This window comes from Giraffa tippelskirchi, chromosome 8 (genome assembly GCF_054371585.1).
Source record: "Giraffa tippelskirchi isolate mGirTip1 chromosome 8, T2T-mGirTip1v1.2.pri, whole genome shotgun sequence".
Lineage (NCBI taxonomy): Eukaryota > Metazoa > Chordata > Mammalia > Artiodactyla > Giraffidae > Giraffa > Giraffa tippelskirchi.
The window spans coordinates 93,301,104-93,328,574 of record NC_137282.1 but is presented as its reverse complement, the minus strand read 5'-3'; the positions used below and the strand labels follow the sequence as shown (position 1 = coordinate 93,328,574).

Genomic DNA, 27,471 nt, shown 5'->3' with positions numbered 1-27,471 from the left:
ATGCAGGAGACCTGGGTTCCATCCCTGGGTCGAGAAGATCCCCTGAAGAAGGGAATGGCTACCCGCTCCAGTATTCTTGCCTGGAGAATTTCATGGACAGAGGAGCCTGGCAGACTACAGCCTATAAAGTCACAGAGTCAGACACAACTGAGCAACTTTCACTTTCACATAGGACAGAAATACCTGCAGTGGTGTTGTCCAAGGGTAAGAGAATAAGGAAGCTCTGGCACCTAAACAAGTAACAATAGAAAGACCTTACTTCGCTTAGAGAAAAGGAACAAGGGCAGGATATAGAGTTTCTGGAACTCAAAGGGAACTGGAAATGTGTGGACTGGGCCTTCCTGCTTCTGCTGGGTGGTTGTAGAGGGAAGAGGCTGCTGCCAGAGAGTCTGTGCTGAAAAGGAGGGGGCAGGAGCCTGTGCCCCATATCTCTCTCTACCCATCCTCTACTCTCTTCTCACTGGCCTGGTCAAACCAAGAGGCAAACCAGTCCCCATGGGGACATCTGCAGGGCTTGGCCTTTGAGCACACAGAGCATGAGAGAGAAGGATGGAGAATGGATGGGAGTGAAAATGCAAACAGAATAATCAGCACACTCAGCACTCATTGCCTGCATTAAAATCCTTAGGGCAAATCCCCAGATGGAGCAAATGGTGTATGCATTTCTCTGACAAGTAAGCGATTAGTAACCCTGGTCTGTGCAAACCCTAACTCCCTTGGGTGATTATGGAAACCCTATGAGAATGAACATAAAGTTTTAAGGGAAGATTCTCTCTGGATATCTGCTTATTATATAGGCATATGCATCATTGTCATAGTCTGTTGTATATACAACATATGCATATATACTGAGTAGGTATCCAGTGAAAATCTTCCCTTAAAATTCTACTTCAATTCACATAGGGTTTCCACAATCACCCAAAGGTAGTCGGGGTTTGCCACAGACCAATGTTACTAATTGCTCACCTGTCAGAGAAGTGTTGTATATCATATTATGAGACGTATAATTAATATTCTAGATAAACAAGAAACTGCTCACATAAATTCTCAAGTCTACCTTCCCCCATTAAAGGAATTGAATGAGTACAGCCACTATGGAGAACAGTGTGGAGATTCCTTAAAAAACTGGGAATAGAACTGCCATATGACCCAGCAATCCCACTGCTGGGCATATACACCGAGGAAACCAGAATTGAAAGAGACGCATGTAACCCAATGTTCATCGCAGCACTGTTTACAATAGCCAGGACATGGAAGCAACCTAGATGTCCATCAGCAGACGAATGGATAAGGAAGCTGTGGTACATATACACAATGGAATATTACTCAGCCATTAAAAAAATACATTTGAATCAGTTCTACTGAGATGGATGAAACTGGAGCCCATTATACAGAGTGAAGTAAGCCAGAAAGAAAAACAACAATACAGTATACTAATGCATATATATAGAATTTGAAAGATGGCAACGATAACCCTATATGCGAGACAGAATAAGAGACACAGATGCACAGAACAATTTTATGGACTCTGAGGGAGAAGGTGAGGGTGGGACGTTCTGGGAGAATAGCATTGAAACATGTATATTATCATATGTGAAACAGAACACCATTCCATGTTCGATGCATGAGACAAGGGCTCAGGGCCGGGGCAATGGGAAGACCCAGAGGGATGGGATGGGGAGGGAGGTGGGTGGGGGGTCCAGGAAGGGGAACACATGTAAACCCATGGCTGATTCATGTCAATGTATGGCAAAAACTATTACAATATTGTAAAGTAATTAGCCCCCAACTAAAATAAATAAATTTATAAAAAAATAAAAATAAAAAAAAAATAAAATCTTTTTTTAAAAAGGCACATCCAACTTGAACAAAGGAATAAGAAACTGAGTTAAGATTGGAGGGTTTTACGAAAGATCAAGATCTGTCAAGGAGGAAGGACGTAGTTAGCTCTTTCCTTCTTCCACATTCTAAAAGGGAAAGCTGCAGTTTTAAAACTGTAATTTGTGAAAAACAATTTAATTGAACTAAAGAGAACTAGCATTCAGTTGGTTAGGGCCTAGTTTTCCACTGAGTTTCTAAGTGGAAAATAAAGCATATTTATTTGAGGAGTGAAAATTCCTCTTAAAGAAGGAATTATTTCCTCTAATCAGAAAGACTGAGTGTGCATAAATATATTTGCCAAAATGGTTGCAAACTTTTCATTTCCAAGATGAAACACAGCAAGCAACACTAAAATACTACCACAGATTAAACTGTTCTATACTAATAATTCTCCTTTTCAACATCACTTTACACCCAAACAGGGAAAAAAAAATTAACTTCTGTGCTGATAGAAATTGGCAGCACACCAATAAAAACATGTGATAACACCATTAATTGCCTAAAGACTGTTAGTATTAATAGCCAGGTGGAGCCAAAATCATTCTTTCTTTTGGTAAAGTTTTTATATAAATTTACTTATTACCATTCTTTTAATTTTATGATAAATGTCTTCAGTGAAAAGTAGGATATAATAAGATTGGGATTTTTATCACTTATCTTGTCTGAGAATTTTCTTAGTGATGTTAAAAGAAAGACAGTGGTAAACTCTTTTTTTTTTTTCCCATAGAATTCTGACTCCTTTTCTCACCATCTCTGTGGTAATAAAACTGGGATGAATGTACGGAGTATTTCGGACTTCCCTGGTGGTCCAGTGGTTAAGATTTCACATTTCCATTGCAGGGAGCATGGGTTTGATCCCTGGTCAGGGAAGTAAGATCCCACATAACATACAGCATGCCCCTCTCCCAAAGAGATAATAAAAATATTATAAATATATTTTAAAAGAAAGCATGGAGTATTTTTAATTCATGAAAAGAATCCTACTGAAGCTAAAATGACTACATTTTCCAGAGCTATAATTTCAATTCTTGGTTTGTATTTATTACCATCAAAACAGATATTTAACAGCATAGAAATCTACAGTAAATATGAGTACACAACTAGAAGAGATGTTTTGAAATGTAATAATGTGTATTTTTAAAAATCCATTCTTGTAAAGCTACAACATTGTAAAAGTAAGTGAAAATATTAAATTCTTCCATTTAAATTATCTTGGAAATTATTTTTTAAAACAACTTCATTAAGATGAAATTCATATGCATTACAATTTATTTATTTAAAGTGTACAGTTCAGTGGTGTTTATATATTCACAGAGTTGAGCAATCATCACCACAATCAACTTTAGAACATATTAAAAAAAAAAACATTTATTTTTCATTACCCCATCCCTGAGCAACCATAATCTTTCTGTCTCTATGGATTTGTCTATTCTGAATATATTGGCTAATTTTTAAAGGTACAACATTTCTCTGACAAATTCTGAATTTTATAGTGATCTATTGTATATATATAAAAATTTGTTTCTGTTTTCTAATTAACTATTGAAACTTTGTATTAATTTTTTTTATTTCTAATTTTTTTAATAAAAAAAAAATTTTGGCTGTGCTGGGTCTTCGCTGGGGCATGTGGGCTTTCTAGTTGCAAAACAAGGGTTCTAGGGAATGGACTCAGTAGCTGTGGTGTGAGGTCTTAGTTGCCCTGTGGTATGTGGGATCTTAGGTTCCCTAACCAGGGATGGAACCCGTGTCCCTTGCATTGGAAGGCAGATTCTTAACCACTGGACCACTAGGGAAGTCCCTGAAATTTTGTGTTAATTTAATACTGAATTCATATATAAGATTTTTGAAAAGAATTACAGTTGATTCTCAAACTGCTGTCATAAAATATGAATAAATGACACCTGTGGGTTTTTGTTGAGGTGTAATTTGACCTGTAAAATGTAAAGCACTTTAGGAGAATTTTAAACGGATTAAAAAAAAAATCAATAAATCAAACAAAACAGCTTTCAAAATGTTGATTTCATTTATATTCATTCCCTCTGCCCCTGAATATTGGTGAAGGAAAATGTGTATCTTGATCTGGATGCAATGTCATCAGGATTGGAGATCTGACTTTCCCATACGCTGATCTTTGCTAATAGAGAATTCTTAGTTTTCTATCAGTCTTTGCTTGAGGTTGAGTTCAGACGCCTCAGTCACTTATTTCTAAGTACGAGCTCCTGCACTCATTTATTAGAGGCTGGAGGTCAGAAAGCTTTCACTTGCAAAGCATTCTATTATTTGGGAAAATGCTTCTCTGCCTGATATTGTCATTCTCTGTTCTATTTCTCTGTCTTCTCCATGTTCCTCTGAATTGTGTTAGGACAATGCAGAGTGTTTGGCGACTGTCATTTTACTGGGTGGAAAATTTAGCTGGCAGTAGATTGGAAACAGTTTCCTCGTTGTTTAGGGCTTCTGAGAAAACATTCTTGAAACTTCCTGATGTTGATGAATTCTATACTCTCCCTCTGGCTACAGCCACTTACAGTTTTAACAACTTTATACCTGTCTTTGTTGAGATTACCTAGTGGTATTTTCCTGTCATTGTGGCTGCCAAAATCTTTGAGACATTTTCTCTACTTTGTACTCCTCTATGCTGAATTCTACTTTCCCAACTTAGAATTTAAGCCTGCATTTCCCAGTTTCCCTTGTTGGGGACTTAGTTTCACCAATCAGATTTATTCCTGTAAGATTTTGATTTGGAAGGAATATATGTGAGGTAACGGGCTTCTCAGGTGGCTCAGTGGTAAAAGAATCCGCCTGCCAAGCAGGAGATATGGGTTAGATCCCAGAGTGGGGAAGATCATCTGGAGGAAGAAATGGCAACCCACTCCAGTAATTTTGTCTGGAAAATCCCATGGACAGAGGAGCCTGGCAGGCTAAAGTTCATGGGATCACAAAGAGTCAGATATGACTTAGTGACTGAAAGTATGTGAGGAAAAGCCGAGTGAGGGGCATCCTTTGTTAGGGGTGATAGACTTTGCGGTTCTGTTGTGGAGGTGCAATTTCCTGATCATATGAGAGAAGGTATGATCAGAAGCTAACCAAATGTCAGAGTTCATCTTAGCAATCTTCAGTCACCAGCTTTTGGATTGCAATGAAAACCATGATGATATGATGATATTGGAATATACAAAAGTCTGTCTAGATTGAACAGTGAGGGAGTGGAGGATGGAACTCTTGCCTTACAAAGAGTGATCAGATCAGGTAGAAGAGTGAGACAAACCATATGAATTAAGGAGAACAAGTGACATGAGAGATGCAGGGATTCATCTCAAGGAAAGAATTGCTGCTGTCTTCTTTGTTCCTGGTGGTTGTGCCTGTGTGGGTTCACAGACCCAGTGATCACTAGCTCTCAGATTTTTCAAGAGAAAGAGAAATCCAGATTTTTGTGTAGGATTTCCTAATTTTAAAATATTGTTAACTAATACAAAATTGTTTTACAGGTGTGTGTAACCAAGTAAAATATAAATTGTTACAGTCCATAAGTTGCCAGCTTTTGATCTTGCTTTACTGGTGAGAAGAAAGCAGCACATAAAGAATGGTGAGATAACAGCAGGTGGGAATACAAAAGAGGATTTGGGAAGAGCAGAGCTGGGTTGACAGTATACAAATCAAAGAGTGATTCATTAGTTAAGGAGGGAGTCATGTCTATTGTGTCCATTGTATTGGGAGCTTAGAAGTCATTGATAACCTTTGCCAAACATCTTTAGATGAATAATAGGAGGAAAGACTACATTGCAGAGGGTTGAGGAATGAGGGAGAGGTAAGCTAGTGGAGACAGAATGTAGATTACTCCATAGGTTGTGTCTAGAAGGAGACTTAGGTGAGATAAGAAGGCTTTCTATTTTTTTTAAGGGGTAGCCAAGGCTGGCGCGCATGCGCGCATGTTTGTGTGTGTGTGTGTGTGTGTGTGTGTGTGTGTGTATTGAATTAGGCAAGTTTTGCTATTTATTTCCATTTTTTATCCTTACTTTAAAAGTTTTTTATGAAACATATTTATAGGCTCAAATTAGTAAAACCACTATAGAGGAAGAAATTTAAAATTATGGAGAGAAAGCTCAATTAATAGAGTAAATTTCTGGAAGAAATGGGGGATGTGGTGGAAAACACAGATATGAAAATGAGATTCTTTGAGATTAGAGGGAAGGTTATTACGAATGATGTGGAATTGGGCAAACTTATGGTAATGCTGGCAGTGGAGGAAGCTGACATAATTCTTTCCTGATGGCAGCAGTTTTCTAGTTGAGTAGATAAGATAAAGTTGGCTGAAAGTAACAAGAGTGGTGGACATGCCGCTTGAGGAGAGCGGTGACAGTATGGAAGTGCCAGGGAGGGAAATGGGGATAGACAGTTGTGTAAACTAGGGCTTTTAAAAAACCTAACTGAGATTAGATCCAATAATTGTATAAGGGCACTTAGTGGTACTTTTGGAGGATTTCATCCTTGCTTAGCAGCATAAGCATAGATGTGGAGAGGTTGATTTCACTGATCCATAGTTAGGATTTTGGCCAGAGAGTGTGGGGAAATGGACACAAATTCATAGAACCAATGTTCTAGTGAGAGAATCATTGAGGTAATTGAGGTAGGAAAAGATAAGAGGCCAGAAGGGATAGAATGTCAAAAAATTTTGAGAGGGCCTTCCGCTCTTGTTTCAGGCTATAGATCTTGGGGTGTGGTTGCATCTGGGTGCATTCTGAAGAGGATGTCACTTATTATTGTTTCTGTTGCATTTGATTGCTTAGATCTCCCTGTTCTTAGAAGAACTTAGGATCAGTTGAGTAGTAGTCTTGGCTTCCTGACCCATGGATGAAGCTGAAGTGTTATTCTAAAAAGGTGATGTAGAACTCCTGGAAGGAGCTCTAGGCAAGTGAAGGGAAGGAAAGTGGACCAAATGTCAACTGAAGGAAGGACCAGGGTTGGAATGTCACTACCCTTCATTCAAAATCCATGCCTCTTATTAATAAACTTGCCATGCAATACATATGCCTGGAAGTCCACGACTCCTAGCTAGTCTAGATTAAATCTCATTGGGAAGATCTCCCATCAGGAAGTGGAGGCTGAGAATATTCTTAGGAACATGTGCATTGTGATATCTATGGCCAAGTGCTTTTACCACCAGGAGGTACCCTCCTGCGATGAAGGCCGATTAAGTGTAGGAATTCTGGCCCAGGTCAGGCTGAGGGGAACAGGATTGAACACAGCTCCGCTGTAGCCCTACCAGAGACCCATGCGTGAGTATTCTGGCTGCCTTTGGAACATTAGGCAGCCGATGCTCACTCAGAACTTGAAATGATTCTAGGGCAGCTGTTCTCAAACTTGAGCATGCCCAAGAATCACCCAGAAAGCTTGTTAAAACATAGATTCTTGGACCCCAGGTGAATTTTGTTCAATGGCTCTTGGGTAGTGCTCAAAATGTTGTATTTCTAACAAGTTCCCAGGTGATGCTGATGCTGCTGGTCCAGGTACAACACCTTGAGTATCAGCTCTGTTTATATTCGGCAATTTTTATTGACTGGGTCCTGGTTCCACATACCTAGTAAATATAATGCCTTCAATCTATTTTGATATCTTTTCCTGGGACACTAAGTCTATAAAATACTGTAGGAGTACAGGTACAATTCTTGTACCCCAGGTATTGGTTGCCTTTTGAGTAATCCAATTCTTCCCTTGTCATTGATCCATAAGCCCATAGCAGTCTCAAGAATCTATAGAGACTGGCCTTCGCCTTGGTCTTTCACTTTCACCACTGTTTATGGGATGCATCATGACCAGGAAATCATCCCATGAATATATATATATACATATATTTTTGGTACTGGAAAAGATTGAGATCTCTTAACACTTGAATGGATGTACAGCCCACTCTGTCTTACCAGGCTTCTGACTTTGCTGCTGATTTCTTGCCTGTCCCAACTTCTTGAGAAAAGCTTATATTCGTTCTTTAGCCAGAGATCTTAGTCCTTAAGGAATTAACACAAGAGACTTTTGGTGGGAGCAATCTGGCTCCTGACCATACCAGTTGGTTCCTGGGCCATATTCTTAAAATAGAAAAATGACAAATTATGGCTCTGCCAGGACTACATTTGGTGTAATCCAGAGAATATGTTTTTAAGTGTCTGAAGGACTCAGCCACAGGAATTTTGATGGTACCAGCCAAGATATCTGAGGTCCAAGGATGGCAAAACCCAGGGACCATCCAGTACTCATGGGGGGATTCCAGCTAAATTGAAGCTGGGATTTGGACATGTCTGGGCAGGTCTGCTGAATACGCAGGGCAGGCATGCCTGGAGTCTATTTACATGACAACTTTTGGCTGGAGAAGGATTGTTTGCTGATCTGAATGGAAAGTGGGATGGGAAGAACAGAAATGTGCCTGTCTTAGGACCCAGATTTTGAAAAATGTTTTTTAATAAGTCAGTTTATTAATTAAATAATAAATCATCTTTTTATGTCAAGATAATTGTACAATATTCAGATTATATTAGGATTTTTGCTAGCTTGGAAATAATTTATTGCTATCTTTAGGAATCTGTAGTCCTCATGTAGGAGATCGTATCAAAGTTAAAGACAGATTTAATTTAGTTTACTTACCAGGGATTGTGTTGGGCGTGTGAATGAAAAGACAAAAGGCACATTTTGTGGTTTTGGAAATGTTGGGTGATTGAATTTTTTCTAAATTTCCATGAAAAATAATGTATCTCCATCTGTTATTTGAACAGTGAACTTTTGCTATAGCACCTAGAACTTCGTGATATTTTGTTAAATATTAACGTGGCTAAAATAGTTTAAAATAAATTGTTTACACTTGTGCTTCTGGCCTTGATTGGTGCCATTCCTCGTTCATTACATTGCCAAGGTAGGGAGGTTGATGAACCACAATTCCACCCTCTTTCTTTTTGGCTGTGCTGCTGGCCTACAGTGGAAGAGCAGAGTCTTAACCACTTGACCACCAGGGAAGTCCCTTTTTTTTCTTTAATTAATAACAAGTAGTACAGTCCTAGAGGACATGTTCACTGGCTGTCTTTTTACATACCAGGCACAGACCTAAGCACTTTACACACCTTATTTCTTTTAATCTTCAGAACACTATTATGAGGGAGACACTTTCATTGTCCTGGGTACATACATGGGGAAACCGAGGCCCAGAGAAGTTAAATTCCTTGTCTAATTAATATATGGCAAGCAGCGGGGAGAACTGAGATTTTGGGTGTTGGCAGTGCTTTAGGAAAGCTACTAATTACTCTAAATTTTAAGATGGCTATGGAAAAGAAAAGGCTATTTCTTGGTATGGCTTAGGTGTCAGAAATTCTCTCATTGCCAATTTCGATTCTCTAGCTTTTGTAGCCACTGGAATTGTTTTCCAGTCTTTTGGTCATGTAAAGTAATTTTTAAATGACTCTATTTCAGTTGCTTTTCTAGAGACTGGGAAAAGCAGTTTACCATGCATCTCTTCCTGAGAATGATTTTTTTAAATTTCCAAACCTTTATTTGATATTCCAAATTTACAGAAAGTTGCAAAAATATAGTATTAAAGATATCCATATACCTTTTACTCAAATTAACATTTTACTCTACTTCTTTTATCATTTGCATGCTCTCTCTGAATACATATACAGGGGAAAAAACCCTGCTTAAAACTATCTTTTTTCTTTCTAAATCACTTGAGAGTAAATTACATACATTTTGGTCTTTCCCCCTAAATACTTTAGTGTGTCTTTCATAAGTTCAGAAATATTCTCTTGCATGCATATTACAATGATTAATTTCAGTAAATTTGATACTGATACAATGCTTTAATTTATGGACAGTATTCTAATTTTGTCCAGTGGCAATAATGTTATATAGTGCACTATCCCCCTTGGGTACAGGACCTAGTCTAAGGTCAAGTACTACACTGAGCTGCATTGTTTGAGAATGATTCCAATTATACCAGATTTTATTTTTGTTATACCCATATGGGCTTCCCTGGTGGTATGGTTTAGGTGTCAAAAATTCTCTCATTGCCAATTTCGGTTCTTTTAATGCAAGAATCTGCCTGCAGTGCGGGAGACCTGGGTTCGATCCTTGGTTTGGGAAGATCCTCTGGAGGAGGGCATGGCAACCCACTCCAATATTCTTGCCTGGAGAATCCCATGGACAGAGGAGCCTGGTGGGCTACAGTCCATGAGGTCGCAAAGAGTTGGACACAACTGAGCGATTAAGCACACAGCACACATACCCATATAGCAGATAAAAATCTTAATTGAAGTGGACATCTGATGAAAATTAGACCCGATAGATTTTCCACTTTTTACTTATTTTGCAATTCCTAATGATGATTAGGATGCACTCATACTAATTAAAACTAGTTACTAGTAACTGTTTATATGAATGACTTTATATGCACCAATGAATCCTAACTGAAATTCTAACAGTAGCCTAATGGTATTAACCTAAGTTTAATTTTAAAAGAGAACTCTATTTTTTACTACTAATTAGCCTAATACCGGATTACTGGAAAAGTCAGAAACTCCAAGAAGGAAAATGAGAAACTGTCTGATGTTGGAGATGAATGATTGATGCTGACAACTGTGAAATAAAAAAATTTAAATAAATAATCTGGATATTGTTTAAAGGGCAAAGTGTTGATTTTATCACTCACCCTTGCCAAGACACACATTGGTGCCTGTTAAATTTGACATTTTTACTCTGATGTCAATGGCAACTTTAAAGCATCTGTAGCATCCCAGGATGAGGTAACAAATCAATTCCAGGAAGGGATGTGAAACCAGCCTGCCTGCTGTTTCCTTCTCTGACTGTTCAACCTTAGTGGCAAGCCAGTAGCTCCCAGGCACTACAGAAGTTCCCATCCTTGGCAGCACTGGTCTTCTGCACTTCTTCTCCTTTCTCTGGGAACTGGGGGCTTAAGGCTAACAGCACCGACAGGCTCCTAATTATTATATGAACTCTGCCCACCTAAGAGGCCCCTTTGGCTCCACCAAATTTCTCATTTGGTGACCACAGTTGAGAGCCAACGGTCTCCTATAATCCTCTAATTATTTATATTACAGAGGGTTTTCACAAAAGGAATAAACTTTTGGAAAGAACTAGGGTCACAGTCTTTGAAAGAATATATTTGTTTGTTCAGTTATGTTTGTAATATTGACTGTTCTTTGCTCTTTCCCTCCTATGGTTCCAATCCTCACTTCTTTGCATCTTGTACTTGATAAAAATATACTTAGGCAATGAAGTAGCCCAGCAAGTTGGAAACTTGTGATTATCTAGTTACGTATCACTATGTATTACAATGTATTACTGGGACAACCAGTTGATGCCCTACATGCCAATCTGAGGCTCTAATAGTGTGACTTGACTAAAGCAAACTGCAAAACATTAATACATGTCCTCTTACCTTGAAAGTGTCATTATTTACTCTCTATGAACCATGCATGACCATTGTGGAAATCCACCCCTGCTTCATCTTTACCTCAAAAAGTCTCTAGAATTTCAAGATTATACTGCCTTTATTTCTGTAGTTGACATTCTGACCTAGGTTGCGCTGCCATATATGTGTCTATTTTTACTTTTCCTTGTAATGTGCTTTGTTTAAAGATTTAAGATCTACTTTCTTTAGATGAGGAAAGGGTGCCTCTGGTTCTGGAGATGAGCTTGGGACAAGGATAGCTAATATGATGTTTTTAAAGAGGAAACTTTAGGCTTGGCACATTGCAAGGAGGGACATCTACAGTTTCCTCCAGTGCTGAGTGGAAAGTATGCCATCACTACTACAAAGGGGTGGTTGGACCTCAGATTCCTTTTTCCTTTTGAGGTGATCTGTAATTTACCTTGGAGTTCTTACCACCCTGGTCATTTAATTTCAGTGATAATTGTATTTCTCAACAAATGTATCATATACATTTTTACTCAAAAGTCCTAACAACTTCTTTTACATCATCAGCAATTGAGACCATTGGCTTTTTAAAATTTTTTTATTTTTTCACTCATCATTTATTTACAAATACACATTATAACTTTTATATACATTGCACATTTACATGGTAGAAAAGTATAAAACTATATATTTAAATGAATTTATATTTAACTTGCCATGTTTGAAAATATAAAATTGCATCAGAAAAAAGTATTATGAAAAGCAAGAAACCTGAACTGATAAAGCTTTGATATACTTTTCATGACACAGTGGGTGAAAAGAACTAATTGAAAAGGTACAGCAGACTAGCTTTTAAAGGAAACACCTAACATAAGGTTGAATGTACAGCATTCCCCTTCTTTCAGGCTCCTGACACCCATATCACTCAATTCTTTGGATCTGTAACATCTTAGACGTACATGATTAGAAACCCAACATTGCTATCACCACCTGCCTCACCGATGTCTTCATCACAACAAGAGAACAGAAATAGGAGTTTCCTCAAAGATGTATCCTCTGTACCTGCTATCTGAGTCGGAGTTATAATGCCTTTTGGTCAGTCAAGATTCCTTGTAAACAAAACCCGAGGGATCAGGTATGTACAGAACAGGCAGCAGAGAATCCAATAAATAAACAGGACAGAAACTGACATGCAAGTTGGTTAAAGTGGAAAAGAGTCTAACGACAGTTAAATGAAGGGAGACAGATGAGTGAGTGAATAGTAAGGAATGGACTTAAATGGTTTACAAGGAAAAAAAAGCTTTTACTTTACAAGCAAGAGACCTCACAATAAATAACAACTGCTCTTCCTTTCACGAATAAATTTCTTCAAAAACAAGGTGTACAGTCAACCAGACATTTTATGTATAAATTATAAAACATGACACAGTATAAATAAATGTCTACAAGTCTCAACTATGGGCCTTATCCAGTAGACCTCACAATGACTGCCTCTCCGGGTCCAATGAGTAACAAGGTGGCCTGGGAGAGAGCTTTAGGACAAAGGTCCTTTATGTATAGTTTTCCCCCCAAATAAATAGGCATACACTTATTTACAGTATAGACAATGTATTTTTTTTCTTTTACTTTTTTTCTTTCTTTTTTTTGCCCAAAGGCTATGTTAACATTGAACATTGGTGGAGGATTTACCACTCTAGAATGGAAGATATAGGAAAGCTGTAGTCCTGGTCTTCATCTTCCTCCTCTTCCTCGGTGTCTTCCGAAATGGCTAGATGGGGGAATACAGGGGAGCTGCTGTTTAAATACGGACAACAACAGCGCAGAAGCAGCTCAGTGTATGTTTTCAAAGCCCTCTGTAACAGCCATATTACAGCGTTGCATTTTTATGTGACTTGCAGTAAGATGCTGTTTTGTTTTTGGCATCTGCTGTTATGTAACAAGTTTTAAAAAAACTTTTTTTTTTTTTTTAAAGATTATCTATGAAGTCAAAAACTGCAGAAAGTTCTGAAGAATCAATGGCTCAGGTTTTACGGGCAGATTCCTGAAATTAGATAAAAAGCGCTCTTGTGTTCTAGGTATAACTGCTTTGGGTCCTTAATTTAGTTAGTAGGGGCAACTGCACAAAGCAGCAGCCTATGTGTGATAACAGAAAGCTGTCTTTGAAAAAAAAAACAAACAACTTTTGAAGTAGTTAGTTCAGATTCAAGTGTTAATAAAAGCAAATAGCAAAGCACACTACTAAAACAAAAGGAATTAGGGGCAGATGACTGGAATGGGCTATTTTAGAGGTGATCTTGTTGATGATCATCAGATAAGTCCTAAAGGCCCAGAAACATTTCAGGTGATTTTTTTTGTGGATTGCTAAATTGCTGGTGCACTTTAGCAGCTACCTAACTTAAACAGAAGTGGGCTTATCTGGGGGAAGTTTTCGTGCTTTCTAAGCCTCCATTCCCTAGGACTTGCCTGGGAAATCCTTAAACTGCAGCAAGGTTAGAAATCACACTTACAGTTGCAAGATCCGGAGTGCTTCACTTCCAGCAGCACGCCTGAGGAGCAGGCCGCTTCCTTCATGGCACACTCGCTAGCATAGGTGGCATTGTCACTGGCACAGACAGGCTCCTCAGACTTACTCTCAGGGCACAGCTCATCGCAGAGGGAACACCGGCCTCTGCCAACCTTGAAGTCCCATAAACACTTTTTTCCACCAGTGCACTGGATATCTTCACAGGACTTTGCTTCTAGGATATAATACACCTGTGATGAGTAAATCCATTCCCCTCGCCTTGTCCCCTTTCTCTAGTCTCTTATCAATAAATGAATAAATGTAAACATATAAAACATATTACTCACTAATGGGGCTCATGGAAATACTGTGCAAAAATGCTCTATAAAACTGAAACACACACACACACACACACACACACTCAAAACTCCCAGTTTCCTATATACTAGCTTAGTGCATGAAAATACTGTAGTATTTTCTTAAAACAGGATTTCATAGTATCCTTCAGTTAAATATGTATTTGATTACTTCCCACAAGTAGGTTCTTTTAAAAAAAGAAAGAATTCTATCAGTTATCAGAATCTGATAACAGATTTTAGGAACTGTTAAGTAATTATTTCTCGCTTCCAGCAAGTCTAGCACTTAAAAAAATGTGTAAAATTGAGTGAGTTCTTAGGTTTCTAAGAAGGAAAATTGTTTCCTGTGTCTTGCTGGCATTTCAATATGTATGCCAATGCATCCAGAAGACAATGGTTTCCTTAAGATGGTCATGACAGTTTACCGACTTTGATGAAGCTAGTTCGGGGAAGTTTGGGGTTCATTTATCGGTTAAGCTCACAGTTTTATCACAGTTCTAGCCTTTTTCTCTTTTCCTTCCTCAATCCAGAATACCTACTGATACACTTTCCCTCATAGGCCAATCCAATAGATCTGCCCAGTAGGCAGGTAGCCTTTCTCAGGTGACAGGCACTGGGGTAGGTCACTCCATCATTCCCGCAGAGATACTGTTCAGAGGAGGTGGGCTCTGGGCAAATTCTGTTACAAGTCACACAGTAGGCATTATTAGTCTGGTCCACCACACATGTAGAGCTGCCTGGACAGGAAACATCCCGACAGGTCTCTGAAACAAAGAGGGAAATACATTAATATTAAACACGTTAATAGGCACCTTCTTCCGGACTGAGCCACTAGACCGTTTCAAGGAAATCATGAAACAGAAGCATTCAGCTTTAGGAACGTACTTCGGTAGCTCTGCAGTTTTTAAAAGAAAACTAAGACTCTAGGTTGAACCTTTAGTGTCTTAAGGAATCTTTAGAATATAAAGTTAGAAAGGGTTCCTTTATTTGGTATTATTATTATTGGGCTATTACTGCCCATCCCAGGGGTCTTGCAGTGGGTCTGGGTCTACCTCAGGCAGAAGGCTGGAGGAGGGGTTAGTTAGGACCTACTTTTACATTTGCCATGGTACTGGACTTCCAGCCCTGGCTGCTCTTTACATCTGGCCTTGAGGAGTGCACATTCGTTGCGGTAGGTTTTTCCGTCCAGCCCACACACCGGGCCTTTCCAGGTGATGTTAGAACAGTCTGGGGCACAGACGCAGCGGGGTTTGTTCTTCTTGTTCATTCGGCATTTTTTCCCGGGGCCACAGTCCACGTTCTCACACGTTTCTAGGAGTTGGAAAGAGGCAGGGATTAAAACCAGGGTCAGGCACCGTGCAGGTTAGGCAGGAGGGCTGTGGGTGCCTTGCGCAATCCTGCGGCCAGGAGTCCGAGCCCAAGGGGCTAGGCTGTTGCCCGGAAGTTGAGAAGAGGGAAGGGTGGGGGACAGTGGGCTACGTCCCCTACCCAAATCTCCCTCAAAGAGCAAGGGTTGGCTGGCTTCACCGCCACATTTGGCTAAGAAGTCCGAGAACCTCTGGAGACCCTTGTTTTGCCTGTAGTGTGTGACAGGCAAGATTCAGCCCGAATGGCTTACCAGGGCTGGGGGTGGTTAGGGGGAACTCATGAACAAAGCTCTCCCAGTCCCAAACTCTGGCTGGGTATTGGGGAAGCTGAGGGTAAGACGCCCTCTACTGAGGGCCTGCAGATTGGGGAGGAAGAGCCCTACCTTTACACGGGATGCAGTTGGGGGCGCCCCCATTGAAAATCATCCACTTGAAGAGCGTGTTGTCATTTACGTCCTCCTCGGTCCACGAGGTGCTTAGGCGGCCAGTGCTGCAGCACTCCTCCTTGCTCAGTTCTGTCTTGTACAGGACCTGACAGCGGCCGTTCTTTGCTTGGCGGAGCCAGCAATTCCCAGCTGCGGGGAGACAGGGGTGGGGAGGTGGGCAAGTGAGCGGGCGGCGGCGGCGGCGGCTGGGTAGGGGGAGGGAGGCAGTGAGCCGGCAGGGGAAAGAGACCTGGCGGGGATGGGGAGGGAGTGAGCGTGGAGGAGAGACCGCAGAGAAAAAGCAGAAAATAAATCAGAGGGAGTGAAGGGGTGGAGAAAGGCGGAGGGGTAGGGGGACCAGATAGAAGAGGTGGGAGGTGGGCGATGGGGAGGGAGGGGGAGAGCGAGAAGCCGGAGCGCTCCAGCCATATCAATGTCAGTTACCAGTGACCCAGACACAACACGTGCAGCTTGCATTGACTTTTACTAGACTGTTTACTTTTATTCGTCCCATTTCATAACCTGCAGCGACTCGAAGAGCAGATTAAAGAATCTGACAAAAACAGGATGCGACGGATGTTTTTACATGTCGGTTTCATGTAGGCGGGATGGGTATTATTTGTGACAGGGGTTAAGAAAGTAGGAGAACTTAAGAGAGAGAGAAAGAAAAAAAGAGAGAGAGAGACCCAGACAGACAGACAGACAGACACACAGCAACAGATCAAGCAAAAGGCACTAATGAAAAATGAAAGCAAAAAAAAGCAACCGGGCCCTGCCCGGCGCTGCCCCGCGCGGCCTCGAGGCGCAGCCCGCCCGACGGGCCGTTTTGCAATCCACCAGACCCAAAGGACGCCGGCGGCCACCGCGATCTTTCGAAATCTCCGAGGGCTGCTTTCCCCGGCGCCCACGTCCCTGGCAGTCAGGCAGCGCCTCTCTCCGAAAGGTGGGCAACTCAGAGCAGTAGTGCGTCGCAGGCGGCTAGGGGCTGTGCCCAGGGGGCCGTATACAACACGCATAAAATAACGCTAAAGCCAGGAAAGTTACAAGTCTGCCTCAAGAAAAGTACCAGGGTTGGGGGCGGGGGGAAACAAGGTGGGAGGAGGACTTACTATCGTTTCACGGTTATATATACATATACATATATATACATACACACACACACACACACCCCCCATCTCATACCTACCGAGGTATCTTTGCAAGTAATCCGCCCCCCCTTCTTCCTTTTTAATGTTCAGATTTTGGTCAGGAAGACGTCTCATGAAACATCCATATAACTTTAACAATAATTGGGTCGCAAGCTGCTATTATTATTGTAAAAAATTCTGCCGAAAGACTAATGGAGACAAATCTAATTTTTAAAAAAAAACTTTAGAAATTTGCTCTTATTGCATCTCAGAATTTAAATCAATTGTGGGTTCCTCACTGTTCTACAGAAAGTTAACAATCAGAGGAATGAGGCAAAAGGGAAAAAAATCGTAAACTTCTCAAACAGTCCGGGGTAATTTTTTTTTTTTTTACGGGGTTGGGGGGAGGGGGTTAGAAGAAGCATCCACTAGGCAGAAAGCTACTTCCCTCTAAAATTTTCGGCACCCTCATTTCCAAGTTTGGGCAAAGTTTCTGAAACCACGTCCCCCAGTCACCGAGGAAATTTCAGTATTCCCCCCTCCCTACTCAGTTATTTTTTAAAGTATCCAAAAGATGCAGGAGGGAGAGAGGTTAGATTGCAAATGGGTCGATTGCAATCTTCAGGCTACCGATGCTTGTCTCCTTCTTCAGGGCCAAACTGGGGAGATAACATCTAAACTCATTACGTCCAGAACTTGGAGCATCTAACCCTAACTACTGAGAGAGCTGGAATGTCCCTTTCCTTTTAAAGGATAACCGCGCTCCAAACTCGGTTCCCAGTCCTAAAGTGTCACTGCCTTCAGTTCTCCCACTCCTCTCCATCCCGGACTCGCTAAGTTGGTCCAACATCTTCCGAAAGCAGAGTTGCTCAGAACAGACCCGGTGGAGACGCCCGAAAAGTACAAACCCCTGCCCTCCGCCGAGCCTCCCTGCGCATCCCGCCTCGCTTACCCTGGGCGCTGCGGTCCTCCATGAATTGGCAGAGCAGCAGCAGCAGGAGGCAAAGCCCGCCGGGCTGGTGCCTAGGACGGGCCATCCTGGGGGCAGGCGCGGGGCGAGGAGCGCGGCGGCGCGGGGAGCGGGCGCGGTGGCGCGGGGAGCGGGCGCGGCGGCGGGTGGCTCTGGCAAGCGGTGCGCGTCGCAGAGGCGAGCGGCGGAGGGCGCAGCTATCCCGGCGTAGCCCAGCGCTTGCCGCCGGCCGCCCGCGCGATTCAATGGACGTCAGAAGCCAGGCGCAGCCGCGCTTTAAATCTAGACGGGGGTCTCCGCGGTTTGCGGTGGGCGGTCTCCCAGTGTGTGGGGCAGTGGGAGGGCGGCCGCGAGCGAGGGTGTGCGCGGTTCCTTGGGGGTGGGGAGCTTTTAAAAGTTCAGTGTGAATCAGGTGACATTTCCCACCTTCTGGAAACCCTTCCCAGTTATCTGGTGGAGGTGCCCGAAATCAAAGCGGCAGGAGGGGAATCGCCGAGTTCTTATTTGCGTAGGAGCGAGAGGGAGGGGGCAGGAGACCCGGGCGCGGGGCGGGGGGGCGACGCTTTGGGGGTGGGGAGTGGGGAAGAACACCCACTTCAAGTCCTGCACGCCGCCGCTCGCTGGCAGCGCCGGCGCGCCCGGGGTGGCGTGTGTGTGTGTGTGTGAGTGTGAGTGTGTGTGTGTCTGGCACGGTGGGGGCGCTGGAGGCGGCGGCGGGCAGGGCGGAGCGGAGCCGGGCGGCAGGGCGGGAGTTGGTCTTCGCAACGCCGCTCCTCCGCTCCAGGAAGACTTCGCAAACGCCCGGAGAGCCGCGAGCTGCCTTAATATCCTGCCGGAGGTCCGGTCGCTGCCGTGTTAGGCCCCCGCAGCCTGGACCCTGGACCCCGCGACGTTGTCTGTCTGGGTCTGCGCGTGCCGAGCGCCGCGGCCACCCCCGAGTCCAGGGTTGTGGCTGGGAACCCCGGGCCCCGGCACCTTCCACCCCGGGCAGAACCTGGCGGAGACGCGGCCCTCCCTCTCGACGAGTTAGAAGCGAACAAAAATGTTTAACACCTCGGGCCGGGCCTCCCCCCACCGTCACAGTCTCGCCCTCTCCTTTTCTTTTCTCCCCTTTCACTTCGCAGCGTCTGGAGGAGTCGGAGCCCGGAGCGGGGGCGCCGACGTAGGCGGTCTACCCCCCTTCCGCGGCTCGGAGACTCCCCAGTTTCTGTCCTGTGTCTGTCTGTCTCTCTCACTCCCAGTCTCCTTCTTAGTCCCCCCCCCCCACCCTTGGTTCGCGGAATAAAAAAGATTGCAACATCGATAATGAACTTCTGTAGCCTCAGTTTATTAAGCACAGTGCCTGGCATTCTTCGCTGAAAGTTGGCGGGTCTCTCATTTATAACATTTTTGGCACCGCTGAATGAAACAGAGGAGGCGATATTTCCTTTTATATAAAACGATTACTTCACGGAAAATGCTATATTGTTTATTCCAAAGCTGCCTTTTAAATTTCTATTCTTTTCGCTTCTGGAGCCCAAAGAACAACAGACAGTGAAATATGCAGACAAAATTCTTGGACATTCGCAGGTCACTGGGATTTTGTTCTACGGATTTCAAATCCGCCCCTCTTCGCCCCCAACCCCCCTACGTCCCCCACGCCAGACTGCCCCCCCACGCCTCCTCTCGCCCTCCCACCCCCCAACTTCCACCAGCCGCCTCCCACCCTCTCCACAACTGCAAATAACTCAGTGATAACAGATTTTTTTCCACCAACTGCAGGAGATAGTGCTAATCTTTTAATAAAAGATCCCATTACAATGGGATCTGTCTGGACAGACTATAATAGATCCCGAAATACAGCCGTGCTAATATTAGAAGACAGTTGTTTGGGTGCCTCTCAGACGGGCCCAAGCCCCCCTTTGAAAGTGGGCATGAATCACAAAGCCCCGCGGCCGCCGCACCTGCACGGCGCGTATTCGGTGCAGCAGGCTGGTAAAAACGGGTGACCCCGCCGCTGCTTTTCGCTTTATAATTACGGTCCCGAGGACGAGAGGGGAGGGGCGCGGGCGGTCCGGCGGGGTGCGGGGGTGGGGGCGCTGGCTTTTGCTCACTTCAGACGGCTCTGGGGGCTCCACATCCTTCTTAATCTTTCCAGATTTATTCTTCCTCTCTCTCTTCCCTCTTCTCTCTTTCCCTCCCGTCCGCCCACCCCTTCTCTTTTCTCTTTCCCTCCCTCTCCCCCGACTCAGCTCCTAGTCTCCCCGCTTTTCCCTCCCCTCTTTCTTTTCCCGTCTTCCTTTCTCTCTTCCCTCCAATGCAGCATTAATGTAGAGTTGTTTAGTGCCCTCTAATGGCAGACGACATTAACAATTAATAGCAAACTGTCCCCTTTGCAGGAGCCGACACTCCATGGCAGAGTTCCAAAGTTGAATTTATTTCTTCTTTATTCAGGCAGATGGATATAGTGCTTATATAGTAATGTGCTGGAGGGAAAGTTTGTTTTCTCCCTTTCAAGTCCTCTTTCCCAGGGAAAACTTGGTTGAAAGAAAGGGGAAAGCTAACAATTATTTTTACTCAACTATTTTTTTTAATCAGGGAGGGGTATGGGTATAGATTTGTCTTTTAATAGCTGCAGGAGATACAGCTTCTGTTTTATCAAAGTTTATCGAACATGTATCTAGGGTTAGAAAATAAATTCAGTATTCTAAATATACAAATGATCTTAGATGGTTGGATCTCATGGCAGCGCTACCAATAGCCATTAAACAATTTAAGACCCGAATGTAATTACATGATTTTATATTGTCTCCTGTTTAAGTTTATTTCTTGGTCCTGAATCTTCTGTAGCCTCTGGAAGCCGAAATTTTTCACTTTTGGGCCATGCAAACCATTTAAATTCGCTCCTGCTTATGAAGTCATCTTGCCTAGAGGGCTGTGGGATCATATTCTAATGCATTGTTTATTTTCTCAATACTTTTGGGAAGATCGTTTTAAAGACCACAATTTCCTCTTCTTTTATAACCATATAGCAGTGAAAATAGTGATGTAACTTGAATGTTCTCATTATGATTTAACTTATTCATTCACTATACATGTGCACCTAGAATATATTGACATAAAAAGAACATACCCAGTATGACTTTTGGGGGTAGTCTATGTGGCTAAATTAAAATTAGAATAAAAGTAATTTTGAGGGTTTAATCGAAAGATATTTGGATTTTTGAATTTTTGGTTTATTCAGATAGTTTGTGTATATAGAAACAACTCATATCACAAGAACTTTCTGAATTAGCTTAACCCAAGGTATGACCACACAATTCCAGTATGATGGGTAAAAAGAAAAAATTCTGTTCCTATTTTGTTCTTTTTTTAAAAAAATTATTTATTTCTGGCTATGCTGGATCTTCGTTGCTGTGTTCAGGCTTTCTCGAGTTGTGGCAAGTGGGGATACTCACTAGTTGTGGTGTCCAGGTTTCTCATTGCAGCCACTTCTGTTGTTTCAGACACAGGCTCTAGGTGAGTGGACTTTAGTAGTTGCGTGTGGCACTTAGGCTCAGTAGTTGTGGTACATGGGCTTAGTTGCCCCGTGGCATGTGGGATCTTCCCCAACCAGGGATCAAATCTGTGTCCCTTGAATTGGCAGGCAGATCCTTAACCGATGGACCACCAGGGAAGTCCCCTATTTTATTCTTTGTCTACGTAATGCCAAGTGCTCAGACCGGTCATTTGACTAAATTCACCACACTGACTAGTTGCTTTGGCATCATGTGATTGTCTAGGCCAAAGTAGACACAGTTGCTTTTATTGTAAAAAATGCCACCACTCATAGGAGTGACCAAGCGTACCAGAGGAGTACCAGAGGCAGACCCAATACAGGATTATTTCTTGCTGAAAAGAAGGTAGCTCTGGGGTTAGGGTTGAGGTCATAGGCAAACACACTGTGGAAAACATAAGTGCTGTGTTGCTTTGCCTTTGTGAATAAGCAGTTTGGTGTTTGTTTAGTGATACAAGCTCATCCTGTTTTTCAGCTGCACCTTGGATAGTATTGATCTGTTTGGGAGAATGTCTGCCCCGAATCGGCACAGATCAGTCATCAAGATTCTTGTTGGCCTGGCGTTATTTTCTAGCCAGTTGTAGGAAATGAGACACGGGTCGATATGGTCTCATCCGGGCCTCCTGTGAGCATCAGCAAAAGAGTCATCCAATTTCTGGGGTATGAAATGGTATCACACCTGTTTGGTGACATCACAGCTGCTATTTCTTTTACTGTTTTATCTCCGATAAATGTTAAATTTTGGGTTTGTAGATATCTAAATGTCAAGGGGACATTTTAAAATAAAAATGCCTTCTTTCATTTTTGTTGTATGCTTCCAAGTTTGACTTCTTATTTTTTTCCCTTTCTGCTCTGCCAAAAAAGTAAATGTAAATTATGAGAAATACAATAGGACCACTTTGTAACTGACTTTCTGGGCAGTGCACAAAAAGACTGCTGTTCTCTGATTGTTTTTTGTCAGCTTCAAAAGCTATCTTCCTTCTGAAGTTTATAAATTTAAAATATTAGAGTTTAGCAAATAATTCAGTCTAGCTCCCAAGATACCTATTTTAAATCTTATGAAATGGTTGTTTCAACCAGAACTGACCTGGTTAAATTTTAGTCCCTAAGAAGGGAATATGGAAGGAGTGTGTGAGGTTACATAGGGAAAATTTGGACGTCATGGAGTAGCTTTTGCTCTTTGCCTTAAAATTAAACGTCGCACTTTTTTGAAGTTAGGTATTTTCCCAAATGATATTAAGATTTCAAATGCAAATAATCAATCTTGATTAAACAGGAGAATTTAAGCACTTGAGAAATAGACTGAAGTGATATTAAAATCAGATTTTATTCTTCTGGGTACAAAACTGGTTACTTAATGCGTCATAGTCTTTGGTGTTGTGTAACATCATAGGCTTGATGAGGATTGGGGGTAGTTGTAACAGTTCTGTATTGGCTGAATTGTTGCAGAACTAAAAAGTTAAGAAATGTGAGTACATAAAAGCAATGTTTATCCAAGATGTCCAAACCATCAGTTGAGTTTTTTTAAATGTCATTAGAATATATACTTTTATAATACGGTACTGAGAAAACAAATAATTGTTACCTGAATTTTTCTCTTTCCAATTTTTCCAAAATTTCCAATTTTTCTCTTTCTTTGCTTTTATGTTATAAAGTCAGCCTTTTATAACAGCCTTTTCTTCTTGATACTACTTGTTTCTAGTATTTTATTCCTTATAATCTCCTTCAATTTCAAAAATATTTTGTGTTTCTACAAGTCACCTATGCTATGTGGCACATAGTCACGTAAACCAGTCATAGAAGCGTGTTCAGGTTTAACACAGCTAAGTCTTTAAAACAGACCTTAGTAAAGAATTCAAATTATGCCTCAGGGTAAGAATGTTATATGGGATTAATAAAAACTAAATAGTTTATGTACTTTAGTTCACTTTGACAATACAAATGATTCATATATTGTATATGACTGAAAATATCAGTGTGACCTTTAGCACTTTTAACCCTGATTCTGTTTACGATTTCCCCTGAATGGAAAGTGTGAGGAGAGCAAATCAGTATTTGTTGTTCTGTATCCGGACTTTGTGACTGAAACAATGTGTCAATGAAAGTAAGAGCCACCTTTGGATTATTCATTGGTTGAATGTGAACTGATTTGCTGTAGTTAATTCTGTGTACTTTGGGTTTTATTACCTCCTTTTAGCTTTCCATAGAGTAGCAGTGGTTTGCACATTTACTAATTAGTTCTTTTCTGAGTGTTTTGCTAATCACTATTGCAGTTAGTAGTTGATATAATCACTCATCATTAATGTTATCATCTGTATTTTTTTTTTGACATGAATCTTGTTTCATTTCTTATGTCTATTTGCCCCAAATGTGAAATATTATGTTTTGATAGGTCTAAAGTTCACAACCAGTCCATCCTAAAGGAAATCAGTCCTGAATGATGTTCATTGGCAGGACTGATGTTGAAGCTAAAACTCCAATACTTTGGCCACCTGATGTGAAGAGCTGACCCATTTGAAAAGACCCTGATGCTTTTGAAGACTGATGGCAGGAAAGATTGAAGGCAGGAAAAGAAGGGGACGACAGAGATGAGATGGTTGGATGGCACCACTGGCTTGATAGATATGAGTTTGAGTGGACGCCGGGAGTTGGTGATGGACAAGGAGGCCTGGAGTGCTGCAGTCCATGGGGTTGCAAAGAGTAGGACACGACTGAGCGACTGAACTGAACTGAACTGAGAGTTCACAAGACATTTAGACGTGACTTTATATATCCTATTGCATCCTTTATAGACTTTTAATTAATCATCTTTCTTTGAAGAAGAATTCATTCCAAACCTATTTTGCACTTTGCCTCTGCATCTCCTAAGTTTGGATCTATCTTTGGGTTTTCTGCTTTGTTCTATTCATCTATTTGTTGATCCTATGTCAGTCTCAGAATCTTGACTACTATGAGGAAGTCAGGTAATATAATTCCTTCAACTTCTTTCTTTTTCAAGATTGCAATTACATTATATACAATTGAATATTGTAGTTGTGTTTTCATATAAATTTTAGAATACATTTGTTCAATTCTATATGTACATACAAAAAGTTTGATGGGATTATGATTGGGATAGATCAATTTAGGGAGAATTGAAATTTTAAAGTAACTGTGGCTTCCCTGGTGGCTGAGGGTAAAGCATCTGCCTGCAATGCGGGAGACCTGGGTTCGATCCCTGGGTGGGGAAGATCCCCTGGAGAAGGAAATGGCAACCCACTCCAGTATTCTTGCCTGGAAAACCCCATGGATGGAGAAGCCTGGTGGGCTACAGTCCATGGAGTCGCAAAGAGTTAGACACGACTGAGCCACTTCACTTTCACTTTCACTTTTCATGTGCCACATATAGATAACTTAAAGAAACACAAAATATTTCTGAAATTAAAGGGGATTATGAGGAATCAAATATTAGAAACAAGTAGTATCAGAAACTTCATGGCAAATAGATGGGGAAACAGTGGAAACAGTGGCTGACTTTATTTTTCTGGGCTCCAAAATCACTGCAGATGTTGATTGCAGCCATGAAATTAAAAGATGATTACTCCTTGGAAGGAAAGTTATGACCAACATAGACAGCATATTGAAAAGCAGAGACATTACTTTGCCAACAAAGGTCCATCTAGTCAAGGCTATGGTTTTTCCAGGGGTCATGTATGGATGTGAGAGCTGGACTATAAAGAAAGCTGAGCGCCAAAGAACTGATGCTTTTGAACTGTGGTGTTGGAGAAGACTCTTGAGAGTCCCTTGGACAGCAAGGAGATCCAAGCAGTCCATCCTAAAGGAGATCAGTCCTGGGTGTTCATTGGAAGGACTGATGTTGAAGCTCCAATACTTTGGCCACCTGATGCAAAGAGCTGACTCATTGGGAAAGACCCTGATGCTGGGAAAGATAGAGGGCAGGAGGAGAAGGGGACGACAGCAAATGAGATGGTTGGATGGCATCACCGACTTGATGGACATGGGTTTGGGTGGACTCTGGGAGCTGGTGATGGACAGGGAAGCCTGGCGTGCTGTGATTCATGAGGTCGCAAAGAGTCGGACACGACTGAGCAACTGAACTGAACTGAACTGAAGTATCATAAAGAAAGGGCTGTCCATGATTGATTGATCCTTTAACATAAAAGCAACATTGAAAAGAGTCTTCAGGAGATGGGAATGGCAACCCACTCCAGTATTCTTGCCTGGGAAGTTCCATGAACAGAAGAGCCTGGCAGGCTGCAGTCCATGGGGTTACATGACAGAGCACACACACAAGGGAGGTGGAGGAAGATGGGTTGGTAGCAATAAACAGAGGTAGAACTAAAAGAAAGAAAAGAGTCTTCAAAACCATGAACATGGTATATCTTTTCCATTTACTTAGGTTTTAATTGTTTTCAACTATGGTTTGTAGATCCATTTTGTATTTTAACAGTTATTGAAAAATCATGCAGAAATAGAATAATAAATACAGTTTCCAACTCTTCACCTCAAAGGATCTCGATGAGTTATAAAGATTTCCTAGTGCAGGCTTATACATGTCTTCAATGCCTTTTAAGGCTGATTATCTGTGGTCAGTTAAAAAGAATGTATTGAACACACTTTCCAGGAGTGGTGTACTAATTCATCAAAACCTCTTGCATGCATTTTTTGGGTGTTTGTTTTAAACCACAGTCACTCCTTTGAGTGAATAATTTCTGTCACTATGAGATTTATACCCACTGAATATTAAAAATGATCTTTTATTGGTTAGTGTTCTATTGAATATTATTTCATACTTTTCATATGAATAGGTTCCTACTCAAAACAATCCATCATTGGGACTTTCCTGGCAGTTCAGTGGTTAAGACTCCATGCTTCCAATGCAGGGGGCACAAGTTCAATCTCTGGTAGGGAAACTGGGATCCCACATGCTGTGCAACCAAAACAAAACAAAACAAAAACAATCCATCATAGTGCTTGAATTCTGAGTGGTGGAAACATGCAGTTCCCACTGTGCCAACATTTGGGTGACAGTTACTTTCTGCTGTATTCCTTATTGGAGAGCTACATCATCTTTTAATTTGTCTTTGCTTTTCCCAATTCATTCATCCTCCCTGTGGTTTTCTTTCCTCTTATATCTCATTTTCCATCCACCAGAAGGATTAGTACTGTAACCCCAAATTGTACCTTTTGCAGCATATATTGGCTTATTTTCTCATGTAAATGCTACATTCAAAAGTAAACTATACTTTGTGTTGTTTATCCAACTGTACTATTAAATATTTAACAATGGGTTGAGGTCAAATGGTGATGACACAACATGTGGAAATACAGAACAGATGATGAATTAAGTGTTGAAATAAATTATTTCGACACGTGGTGAGCCTTGCTATTTTTTTGGACTAGAATAGAAATATGTATATTATGAAGACTAGTAGATGAATGACTTAGAGGCAGTTTTGGTCAGTGCGTGCTTAATCTCCCATAAATAGTCATTCTTTTAGCAATATAAAATTGTTAGTATATATAAGAGGCTCATTTATTTGGTTTTCCAATACATTAGTTAAATGATTCTTTTGAACTAGTCCTAGTGTGATTTTCCTGCAAATAAGAATATGAAAATCATCAACAGGAACCATGTGTTAATGGCTCACATGCTGGGCAGATGGAAACATAGTGTAGAAGAATTATTCAGTTGAGATCATTTTGGCCCCAAGACTTCTTTGCTTTAATAGAAAACATTGATTTGGCCAGCCAGATGTGTGGCCAGTGTGATACAACCATCACATTGTCAACATTTTCATCTTCGCCAGAGTACCAGATTTCCTGAAGAAATCTTTAGGCAGTGATTCCTAACTTTTTCTTAATCACAGTCCATCTGAGAAGCTGTTGAAAGAT

General features: G+C 41.6%; 1 protein-coding gene and 1 long non-coding RNA gene across 7 annotated transcripts; one reads left to right on the top strand and one right to left on the bottom strand.

The window, feature by feature from the left end:
• Nucleotides 1–12,884: 12,884 nt before the first annotated feature.
• FST (follistatin) lies at nucleotides 12,885–18,517 on the bottom strand. Of its 6 annotated transcripts, none has more exons than XM_081517758.1 (6): nucleotides 18,024–18,517; nucleotides 15,903–16,094; nucleotides 15,245–15,463; nucleotides 14,692–14,916; nucleotides 13,801–14,031; nucleotides 12,885–13,334 (listed from the first exon to the last, which is right to left on the bottom strand). In XM_081517758.1, coding segments are annotated over exons 1-6 (954 nt in total). In that variant the 5' UTR covers nucleotides 18,109–18,517; the 3' UTR covers nucleotides 12,885–13,332. The 6 variants fall into 6 exon arrangements, with proteins under 6 accessions (XP_081373884.1, XP_081373880.1, XP_081373885.1 ...); XM_081517754.1 differs by having other exon boundaries at nucleotides 12,885–13,061; XM_081517759.1 differs by having other exon boundaries at nucleotides 13,801–14,028.
• LOC145516532 (uncharacterized) lies at nucleotides 16,623–19,104 on the top strand. Its single transcript, XR_014061446.1, has 2 exons — nucleotides 16,623–16,887; nucleotides 17,724–19,104. It is a non-coding gene; the product is annotated as an uncharacterized LOC145516532 (long non-coding RNA).
• The last annotated feature ends 8,367 nt before the right edge of the window (nucleotides 19,105–27,471 follow it).